Genomic DNA, 12,279 nt, shown 5'->3' on the forward strand with positions numbered 1-12,279 from the left:
TTATTTTTGAATATTATCTGCGCATGCGTAGCATAAAAGAATTACTTTAAATACTCATATCTTGCACTGTTTTTAACGAATTTTTTTTAAATCAATAATTTTTTTAATTAATTTTAAATTACTCCTAAAATTTTGTATAATTCCGTTGAATGTTTTTAAAGTTATAGCATAAAAAAAAAAATTCATATCTTTATAAATATTTAAGCTGGGCTTATGAAATTTTATGCACTTAATAAAAACAATTTTAGTAATCTATACAAATTACCAGTTTATTGCTTGATTTCCTGGCAAAGTGTGTTTAAAAATACTTGCTTTCTTTCCTAATTTTTTGTAGGTTTTCCGCCGAACTTCTGAAAGTTTAAAATCTTATTCCTAAATATGAAAGATTGCGTAAACTAAACACCTCTGAAGTTACGAAATAATTCTTTAAGTATTTCTAGAGAAATTGAAAAAAAAAAAAAAAAATGTTGGAAGTTGAAAGTGCCTCTTCTATTATTGTAAGGCAATGTATATCTATGACTGAAGGATTTGCACGTTGTAGATTGAGAGTTGCACCTATATTATATAGTTTGTCTAAATAAAGAACCTCCCTAGCCATTCGTCTGAACCCGTGGCGGTGACTATGGTAACGAGGTATCAAGTAGGGGTGTGGGGATCTTGTTTAGGACAGGTTTTGGCTCGGATCGACGAGAGAATATTTTTCTTCGGTCTATTGTGTTAGCCCTAGAGTGAAACGAAGCTACCCTCCCTGAAATGAGCTATTCTTATTTCCGTAGCAGCGGACGGCCTCAGACTTCGCCTTCTTTTCAAAATCCACACAGCTAAGGAGGTGGGACGGGCTGGCTGCACTGGAGAAACATTTGTTGCAGGTGGGATAGACCTTTCGCTGCTGTTCATACCTCATGCACTTTATTTGACCATTGATGAATCTAGTGAACGCGGTCTGATCACCCTTTATTACCTCTGAAGGCCAAAGAACGACCCGGCTTATCCCCAGAGTACCAGAAATGTACTGGGGAAGTATTCCAGACTAGCTGGACACCTTTCTTTCTAATGGGGTGAATTTCTGAAGATGTGAGTGCCACACTTTCCGGCAGAGGTTCATTTGTGCCAAGTTTTGCCAGCGAGTCAGCGATCTCATTCCCGCATAGTCCAGCGTGGGACGGAATCCACTGCAAATAAATATCCCGCTTCACGGAAAGTTTACTGAGAAGTTGTAAGATTGCCGTTCCAGCCCTATCGCCCACTCTGGGCCATGCACTCAAATATTGGATTGAGCTTCTACTATCTGTTAGGATCCAGATAGGGTCTAGCAGCGAATCCTCTTCAATTGCGTGCAGTCCTGCCTCAATAGCAAGAAGCTCTGATCGGAAAACAGAACAAGAATCCGGGTTTCTCGTTTTAATGTTGATATCGCCATCAGGTCTCTTGATGTAGACTCCACTTCCAGTACGACTCCGGTCGTCCCTGCTACCATCTGTATAAACTGTTTATGACCGTTGTGTAGTTGTAGAGATTTTCTCTCTCTCTTATTATAAATAAATAAAGCTAGATAACCCTTATTATCATCTAACAACCTAAGTGGGTTTCATTAAAATTCCATTGTCCACTAGTATACTTTTGTTTTTTGTCGAACACTCTTGTGTTATCGAACTGTAAGAAGATTTATGTAACCTGATTCTATAGATTTTTAGCAATAAAAATTACGTGTAAAAAAAATTTTGTGATCCGAAATTTTTATTGATTTTTTTTAATAAAATGATAGAGATTCTAAAAACACATATTAAAAAGCTATCTTTAAGAAATACTCTGTTTAGTACGATAAAGAGTTTATGTGTCAAATTCTCGACTCCTCCTAAACTTACAAAGTTTGATTTTGAAGTATGCTTAAGATACTAAGAGTGCTTCTGTGATTAAGCGCTTTTATCTCCTTTATGTTTTTCAAATAGTTTTTTTCTCTCTATTTAATTTAACGTTCTTCAATTTTGTTTGTATCACCACATAAAAACAGCTTTTTTTTCTCTATTTAATTTAACGTTCTTCGATTTTATTTGTATCACCGCATAAAAACAGTTTTTTTTTTCTCTATTTAATTTAACGTTCTTCAATTTTATTTGTATCACCGCATAAAAACAGTTTTTTTTTTCACAATTTAATTTAACGTTCTTCAATTTTGTTTGTATCACCACATAAAAACAGTTTTTTTCTTCAATTTTATTTGTATCACCACATAAAAACAAAGAATCAAATCATGTCATTTTTATACCTATTTTTCAAATATAAAATCAATGAGTTGTTAATGTTAAGATAGAAATATTTAAATTGACATTACTTCACTTATTTGCCTTCTGAAAATTCACTAATAATCAATCAGATACTGATACCAACCAATAGGAATATGTTTCTATTAGTATCGGAATAAAACTCCTCCAATGAGAATGAAGTAGAGTCTCGATAATTAGAGGTGAACAGGACTGAGCCCAGGACCTCGAACTTTCGAAAGTTACAATATTCATTATATTACTACATTAGGTTAATTGTTCTTTAAAATAATTGTCTAATGTTTTTTTGTTTAAACACACAGTTCGCATGTTTCGGTGTTGAATACACAAATTTTTTTTTCAACATTCAGCCGTAAAACCAATCGTAGTAATCGTTCCACGTGTTGTGTGCGCATTGGTCACTGTTTGGGAACAAGACTGATTTTTTTGTCACTAGCTCGGATTTATGGGAAATTCGAACAATCGAGACTCTACTGTTGTGTAAACAACTGTTTGCCATTCACAACCACAAAATTATGATAATTAATTGAATTATGCTAGCCAAATGATATAGTTCTGCCATTGGCTTGTACATCTCTTAGTTTGTATTCCGATTTGTAATCTTTGGTTAACATCTTTGTTTTATTTTCATCTTTCTCTTTCTTTCGTTTTAGATTCCTATCCTTATGCGCTGCAGTATAATCTAGACCCAAACACAAAGCTCTGGAGTTTTCTTTCAAGCAGCATTTCCATCACAGTTTGATGAACGTTCTAGTCAATGGAACAGCACATTTGTTTCAATATCTGTTGTGAAGGAAAAAGGTTATGTATTTTGTGTACTTGTGTGAGTGCGTTTGGATTCTATCTCAAAAATACACTTACAAATTTGATTGATAGCTTTGTTTGAAAGAACATTTTGGTTACTGTGAACAAAAGGCAATTTTCAAATACTTAAAAATCCAATACTTCTCTCAAATACTTGAAGATAATTTTTTTGTATCAACATGAGTGAAGAAATTTCTTTGGAAGAAACTCGCCCAACCTCTTCTCAACAAAAAATAGAAGAAAAGCCTTCCAATATGAGTTTTAAAAATGAAACTCAATTAGTTAATCACAATGGTGTTAACGCCGAAGGAAAATCTTTTTCATGCAATGAGTGCAATCAAAGCTTTTCGGCGAAAAGCAGTTTAACCAAACATACTCTTCTTCATACTAAAGACAAAACGTTTACGTGCACCGTATGTAATAAGTTTTTCTCGTGCAAAAACAATTTAGTTGTTCATAGCCGTATTCATACTGGGAAAAGGCCTTACACGTGCACCATATGTAATAAAAGCTTTTTGCAAAAGTTTACTCTTACTAAACACAATCGTACTCATACACAAGAAAAACCTTATTCTTGCACCATATGTAATATGAGTTTTGTTTCGAGTGGTTCGTTAGCTAGCCACAGAAGCGTTCATACTAACGATAAGCCTTACTCTTGCAGTATATGCGGCAAGAGCTATAAGAGAAAAAATGCTTTACATAGCCATAATCGGGTTCATACGGGCGAAAAACCTTATTTGTGCGATTTGTGTGGTCGTGGCTTTTCTCTGAACGGTAGCCTACTTAAACACTATCGCAATGTCCATACTCTCGAAAGACCTTTTTCTTGCAGTGTATGCAATAAGAGTTTTGCACATAGAAGTAATTTAAATACCCACATTCGTGTACATACTAAGGAAAAACCCTTTTCTTGCACCCTCTGCGGCAAAAGTTTCGCCTCAAAGGGTAATTTATCTGAACATAGTCGAGTTCATACAGAAGAAAAACCTTTCTCGTGTGGTATATGCAATGAGAGTTTTTCAAATAAAAGTACTTTGAATACCCATTGCTATGTTGTTCATACTAAAGAAGTGCCATATGCATGTACTCAATGTGATAAAACTTTTCTGACGAAGAAAAGTTATAACTTGCACTCACGTGTGCACACTGGTGATAATCTTCACCCATGTAACATATGCAATAAAACATTTCTGTTAAGAGCTAAATTAAACGTTCACATGCGTGTGCACACTAAGGAAAAACCTTATTCCTGTAGTATCTGCAAGAAAAGCTTTGTACAGAAAGGTAGTATAAGCATCCATATGCGCGCTGTTCATACTAACGAAAAACCCTTTTCTTGTAACATTTGTGAGAAGGCATTTCCAAGAAAATTTTCTTTGATTCAACACAGTCGTGTCCACTCTGGAGAAAAGCCATATTCATGTAGTGAATGTAATCGAAGTTTTTCAATCAAACATAATTTAAAGAAGCACATTCTTCTCCATAAAGTAAAAACTTAGTAAAGCAATATCTGTGACAACAGTTCAAGCAGAGAATATATAGTGTGGCTTTCAGGAGAACTCCAGACATCCGTTTCTCGTCTTGGCGGTTACTATGGTGACGAGAAAAAGTCACTTCGAATAGGGGTGTAAGGTGAATAGTCGTGTCTTAAAGTCGGCGTGAGTAAACCAATCGACGCCTTCTTTGCTTCATTTCACCCCCATTAGAGATGTGCTATCGCTTGTTTCTATAGCAGCAGGCAACCCCAAACTTTTAATCTGGAGGAGTTCTCCTCAGACGTAGGGGAACTATACGTAGGGGAAGAAGTCTAGCTTCCATTGACATAATGTAAACCAGTCATTTAAAATTAGGTGCGGCACAAAGTTCTTTTCTTCTCCTCTTCTTAACCAATACTGGGGTTAGGGTGAAGAAGAAAAGTTTCCTCTTTTTTATCGTTCGTTTGTTCTGTAGTTTTACACTATTGATAAACATTACTGTACTATTAATTAAGATATTTCCTTAAGAATAAATTTAAATCCGCTTACACATTTTGACATAAAATAAAGCAGGCAGCGTACTCAACCATGCATGGTCTGCAACCGATTTACAGGTAACGTAACTTCCTGACTGTCTCTTTGCTTCTTATGAGCATGCACCGGATCTTGGTTCAAATGACGCTCTGTGTGTGTTGCTCACCCTGTAACTTGTTTTATGGTATACCCCACATTACTTTTTATATTCTTTGATTCAAGTCTGTTACTGCAATATTACAGTCGCGTTTACATCGGTGGAAAACCTTACTCCTGTAATAAATTGTTGTTCAAAGATACATATTGAGTTTTTTCTTTTCTTTAAAATTTATGCTTTAAACAGTTCTATTAAAATGGTTTGAAGAAATTGCTCTTTTAAATCTATCAGTTAAACTTTAGTTTGTAACAAGCATGAAAATAAGTTTTTTTGTTACAAAAGGTTAAAAAAATTGTTGCAATTAATTTTCTTGTTACTAGCAAATAGTAAAACTTCAGTAACTATTATCTAGTAATACTTCAGAAGAAAGGGTTTCTTTTTTTTGCTAAGAGAAATTTTAGTTTTATTTCTTAAATTTTAGGCTTTACGTTTTTTTTCCTCCACATTTTTGTACATCTGTCTAAGGATTTGTTTGTAATTTCTCAGTTTTTTGTTGATTCCAAAAAAGCGGATTTTAAGTGTGTGTGAAATCTTGTAGATTCTATTTGATGTGTTAAAACTCATAATGTTATCCTTTTTAAAGGTAAAAAAAAAAATCTACCATTTTTTATCGACATAGATTGTGATTCTAAGTTAAAATTAGTTTGATGCAGAAACAAATAAGTTTTATTTTACTTAACATAGTTGAAGCGAAATTCTGTTCGTATTATTCAACTGAGAATCATATAATATCTACTTATCATAGATTAAATCCTACTTATCATAGATTAATCCGTAAAATTATTACATTACTACTGATCAAAATAATAGGCCAATCACTTAATTAGAATTGAAGAAGTATCAACAATTTCAAATTCAAAAGCTTGCTGAATTTTAAAAAAAAAAAATAATAACAACAATATCACGTATGGGTTTTTCTGTACCATCGCATCCATATTAGCGACATAACATACTAGCCGAAAAAAAAAAAAAAAAAAATCGCGGTTAGCTAACTCTAATAAGTAATAATACAACTGTACATAATAATATTAAGTGAATGGCTGAAAAAAATGAAGTAAAATAATACAAATGAAAAATTATAATTTAAGTAAAATAATAAATTATGAAAAGTAAAAAAGCGATTGTGTTAACTGGATAAATGTTGCATTCATTTGAAGTAATCTCAGTTACGTTTTGTCTGAAAATATACAGATGTAGATTGTAAAATAGAATAAAAACAATCTTTTTCTTGATCCTGTCGCCAAAGCACATTTATGACTAAAAGAAAAAAGCGGGAAAGTGTTTGGAAAGGAAAAGCTTATGGTTTCTACTTTGGCGTTTTTCGGGTTACCAGTTTATCGCCGCGTTATCACCAAAATTGGCGTGGTATGCGATAGTATGTAAATAACCACATATATTTTCTTATATGTTAACATATTTCTTAGATCTACGATTGAGCACTTGTATTCTTTTCTTATGCAAGATCTAAGGATATTGATTAACTGAATGTAGAGTATGTATTGCCTATATTGCATAATAACATATTTCTTCAGTCTACAATTAAGCTCTTAATCTTATGATATTCGTAAAAACTCGGGTTCTTAAGTAATTGCAAGTAAGTTTTGTAAATTTATATGCTGTAATACATTTACACATTTCTTAGCTGTACAATTATGTACTTGTATGCTAATGGTATGTACGAATTGTGGTTTTTGAATGACTATTAGGATTCTGTTATAAGTTAAATTTCGTAGATCTACTATTAGATAATTGAATGCTACAAAATAAGAGATTTACAGTTGTGTTTATACAAAAGAAAAACCCACTTTCTTGTAATTTATGAAATAAAAGGTTTTCTCAAAAAATTTATTTAGTTCTCCATATATTTTTACAAATGACATATTTTTGCTGTGTACATGTGGTTTTAAGCTTTATTTTAATTATTGTGTTGTTGAGTTGAGTAAAAATACCTTTCTTTCTTGCAGCAAAATCATAATAGGAATGGTTTTTAAAAGAGATTTTAACAATTTATGATGTGCATTCATTTTACTTCCATCAGTTCATTAGAAATTTTATTGTCATCTATGCATATAAATATTGTAAATTGGTAATTGTGTTTCGTTTATATGAAATAAAATATTACTCTCAATTTGATTTCTTATTTTTTTATAGTTATTTCTTTTTAATATTTCAAATTTCTGACATGATTTTTTTTTTTTTGTGAGTGGGGGTTAGAATATAAGTTCACATAAATATTGTTATTGTTTACATTTAGTCAGCCCAGTGGCGGATCCAGCGGTATAACCCCTCCCAAATTGAAAAAAAGGGAATTTTTTTTTTTTTAATAGTTTACAAAAGAAATAAAATATTTTGAAAATTATTTAAGGGGGCATATACACCTAGGTAGGTCGGAAAAATCGATTTTTTTTCCCATTTAATTATGTTCTTCACTGTTTTAAGAATCATAATCCAAAAGATTAAAACGAAATTCGTCATAGTTTCATTGTAAACATTAATAATGTTAAAGCTCTCCAAGCGCGTTTCAACAGGTTTAACCAAAAATTGCATAAAGGTGAAGATGGGAAACTTGCGAAACTCGTAACTAAAAAACGTATTACATTTATTATTTAAAGATTTTGAATGCTTGAATTATTTATGTATTGTGCTTATTATAAAAACAATAAACGAGAAGACTAGCATTAAAAACCCCAGTTTATTTTTTTTTTTTCAAAAAATTTTTGAAAAAAAAATATTTTTTTAAGAAAAAAATATTAATTGTGGGGGGGGGGGGGGATCTGAGTCTATGGGTGACCTCGTCACGTCTGTTTTTGTTTGGAAGACACAGGTCGTTGCATCGAGAGTTGCAAGAGATCAACCTCGCTAATAAAGAAATAGCGTTTATGTTTGAAAGAAATAACAATTTGTGTTTGGCACGGCTTAGCCGTTTCTGTACACGTTCCGTAAATTGTCTTATTTAACTGACCAATTAGAATGTGAAAAGGCAATTGCTTTCTTTTATCTTTGTTTTTATTACTTTCAGTAAAAAAAATTTGATGCAAAAGAAAAACTAAATACAATTTCCTATTAAATGGATATTCAATTATTTCAATAGCTCTTTATAACATTTAACAATGTTTTAAACTTTTTTTTAAGAATTGGGTATCAATGTTGACAATGAATTTTTGCTTGCTTCTTTGAAATGAACTATTGTTACAATTAATAATTTCAGTTGAGATTCCTCAAAATTGTCAGGAAATCGCATGAACAAAAGCGAGGATTTTTATTTTGTGCGATCTAGAAAACTAATTATTAGAAGAGAAATTTACACTGAATGTATTACTGAAATTTATTTGTAATTGAACTAAATATTACAGTTTTATTATTTTACGTAAACTAAATGAAAAACAAATTAGTTACAGAACTTTTAAAATTGGATATGATGAATTTGAAAACTGATGATATGAAAACAATATTCGACGAGCGTTATTTATGTTAATTGATGATAAAAACAACAAACACAGAAACAATAATCTTAACGCCAAAAGAGTTCTAATGATATTGTCTATCAAAGAAAAAAAAGTAAAAGAAACTATTAAGGATATAGGCCATCAAATAAAACAAAAATATTTTGATTCAGATTATTATTATTATCCAGTATACAAAAAGCCAGGTATGATGGAATAAACAAGTCAGACGCTGAAAATTGTATTTCGAAGGTTTTATAACATTAAAAAATGGATTTTAATATAAAATTAAGACTTTGATGAAAGTATATCTCTGTCTATATATAATATGGTTAACATATGACATGAGATAAAATGATATAGCAAAATTAAAAAATAATAATAACATTTGGAGCTGATTCATAAAGTTATTACTTATTTTTTAACTTAATTTTTCAGACAATTTTAGTAAATATCTGTTATGTTATATTGATTTTAAAGTTTATAAAACTGGCGCATGTATCACTTGCAATGGAAGATTCTAACTTAAAATTAAATAAAGTAATCATAAAAAAGTCTTAAATAAAGTATCACTAGTCAACAAGTTAATTATAATGCAAGTCATGAAGTATCAATTTAAAAAAAAACTTCTTGAATCTGTTTAATAAATTGTAATAAGAAATTAAATCACTTATTGGTTTCAAATCGAAAATTTTCAACACATGTTATAGAAATTGGATGAAATTTTCTGGTTTTATGTGTCACATATGCTCTCCTTTTTAAAAGTCATCTTTAAAAAATATTCGGCCGTTATATCTTTAACATCGAGGTAAAAATTAAGTTGCGTTACTCCAGTGTGTACAGGGTCCTAAAAATAAAGCTATATTTTAAAAAAGAATCATTTTTGAATATTATTGAAACTTCTGATCAGAATTACATGTATCTGATCAGAATATATATATATATATATATATATATTCACGACGTCATGCAATTATATATGACTAAACAATCATGACACAGGACTATTTATTTATTTGAAATTCCAAAGCAAATATCATACCAAAGAAAAACGTCTTACAACTTTTTTTCCTAAATAAAAAAACTCCTTTTAATGACTTGTTTTGATAATGAACTTTATTTGCTTCAGATTTTTAAAGAGAAAAATAAAACTAAAAAAAAATGTGGAAAAATATATAAAATTTAAGCAGTTTTATGTGTAGTTTTTTTCCCCACCTTGTTCCAGTTAAATTTATCTGGATTTAAATCGAAATTGGAAACAGAAAATAAAAATATTTTATTGATAGAAATAAATATTCATATTTTATTGATAGAAAGAAATATTCATATTTTTAAGAAATGATAAGTTACAATAATGTTGATCGGATTAAATTTTTTGTCCTCCATAAATAGCTATTATGATTTCGGCATAAAATCTTTTAAAAATTAACCTTGGTTAATTAACCTTGAATTCAGAAAAAAATATTCATGAAAAAAGTTTTCACAAAGTTAATTAACACAATTTGACCATCCTATAAAATTATGATGAACTACAGAAATTACGCTGAAATTTTTTTCTCTCCAATGTTACGGAAACAAATTGCCCCATTATTAAAAAGATGTGTTTTGTTTAATTAAAGTTTTTATTACTGAGAATAATAAAATATTATAAAAAATTTTAATGAAACTTTTTTTAAGAATAATTTATTGACATTTTTATTGTAAAAGATGTAAATGGTAGTTAATTTTTTGTATTAAGATAAAAATTATCATTATTTATACAAATTATTGTTGGTTTATAAAGGTTTTTTCAAATGGTTTATTTGACATGAGAGAGGGAAAGAGAGAAAGTAAATGGGTAACGGATTTGGTGTTTGAGTTCTGCTATCATATATAATGGTAATCATATAAGATAAAAATAAAATGGTAAATTCAAAAAAATGGAAAAAGGAAAAACAAACACCTTTCGTAGTTGATATAATGCATTCTCCATTTTGTTATTTTCCTGTTTTTAGAATTGACAGTTTTTCGGCCATGTATAATTTTTTTAAAGTATATTAAAATACAATTTACTTCACTTTTGTGCAATAAAAGCAAAAGATTTGAAATTAATTTCGATAAAATAAAGACAATGATGATCTTAAAAAACCGATATTACCTTAACCTAAAAGTCGAAAGAATGATCGAAAATACAAAATCAAATTTTTTATTTCAACGTACTTTATTTATTATTTATTTTATTGATTGGGATTTTTTAAAGAAAATTAGAGGTTGAATTTCATTTTTGAATCAAAACAAACTTGTTTACAATTAAAAGCAAAAAGAGTTCTAAACGTTACTTTACAATTTAAAAAAAAAATAAAATGAATTCGTAATATAAACTAATAACAAAATCCATACAGGAACAATCAACGGTAAAATCAAGACCTTATGAACTATATAACCTTGTCATCAGGCTAACCGCTGGAGGTTCTCGTGGTCTTCTTCTCCTTGTAACGCAAATGCGGGTTAGTTCCATCAAAAAATCCTCCACGAAGGCAAATTTTTCCCAATACTTGATCCAGGAATTCCCTTGTCTTCTGGATTGGATTCAAAATTACAAGGCTATGGAGTTGAACATTAGTAGTCGTAAACCCGAAAATTGGTCGGCTATTCAACGACGATTATAAAATAAGAAAATAAAATAAAGTCATTTAAGTTTAAGCTCCTTCGATCCAGTTAAGTTTCTTTCAATATATTTGAGCTTAAGGATTACTATGGAAATAATTTTATTAAAATGACAATATTATCACCACAGATCATTACTTTTACAATAATTTTATTATTACAAATGTCTTGTCTGCAAGCATTTAACTGCGTTGAATAGGCAAGTGTCGAAAGGCAGACTCCGAAATTTGTACGTTAGCTTTAAAGATTTTAACTCGTGGTTATTTTTTTGAGAAAGTAGGCATAATTATCCTTATTTTATAAGTTTCATTATTTAATTCACTACCATTTTATTAAATATTTTCCAGAAAACGGAGCAGATGGCATCCCTTTTTCAATGTATAGAATAAATATTTTCAAAATGATTAGAAATTTTGCCTGTGTTTTTTTTTTCCAGTTCTAAAATGGTATCTGAGAAAAAAAATATTCATTTTTCTAAAAATTTTTTTTTTTCAATGCCCGCCTGGGAATTAATCGGTTATTAATATAACCTTCCAGTAATCATAAAAATGTATATTTTATTTAAAATATTAATGGATAAAATTTTAGTTTAAGCCCAATTGATCTGACTTATGAATCAAGGCGTGTTAAGAATTCAAAAAGTGTATTGCTGTGAGTCTTTCATTGCTTTGTTATTTTGACATTTATTCAAGCAAAAGAATGATTTTCAAAACAGAATGAGGGGTGGTAGAAATGAGTGTTTTCTTCTTTTCACTGTGACAATCAAGAAATATTACTACTTTGTTGGTAACTGATAAATGAATGAGTTGACAGGTGCGATTGCAAAGCTTACTTTTTTGATATTCTAACATAAGAGAGATCAATACTGATAAGATTATAGTACTTTCAGGGAGGTATGGCACTTAGAGTCATTCCAGAATGATAGAACTGTTATC

At 30.1% G+C, this 12,279-nt stretch overlaps 1 protein-coding gene across 2 annotated transcripts in view; it reads left to right on the forward strand.

Annotated features, from left to right (window-relative positions):
• LOC107442383 (uncharacterized) overlaps window positions 1–7,383 on the forward strand; it is a 32,179-nt gene extending 24,796 nt beyond the window's left edge. For both annotated transcript variants that reach the window (XM_087160677.1, XM_087160678.1), the window contains one exon: window positions 2,936–7,383. In XM_087160677.1, coding sequence (XP_087016803.1) covers window positions 3,266–4,588 — 1,323 coding nt within the window. In that variant the 5' untranslated portion in view covers window positions 2,936–3,265 and the 3' untranslated portion in view covers window positions 4,589–7,383. The remainder of the gene's footprint in view (window positions 1–2,935) is intronic.
• The last annotated feature ends 4,896 nt before the right edge of the window (window positions 7,384–12,279 follow it).

The sequence above is a fragment of the Parasteatoda tepidariorum genome, chromosome 4 (assembly GCF_982258835.1).
Source record: "Parasteatoda tepidariorum strain Cologne lab strain chromosome 4, Ptep-v5.0, whole genome shotgun sequence".
NCBI lineage: Eukaryota > Metazoa > Arthropoda > Arachnida > Araneae > Theridiidae > Parasteatoda > Parasteatoda tepidariorum.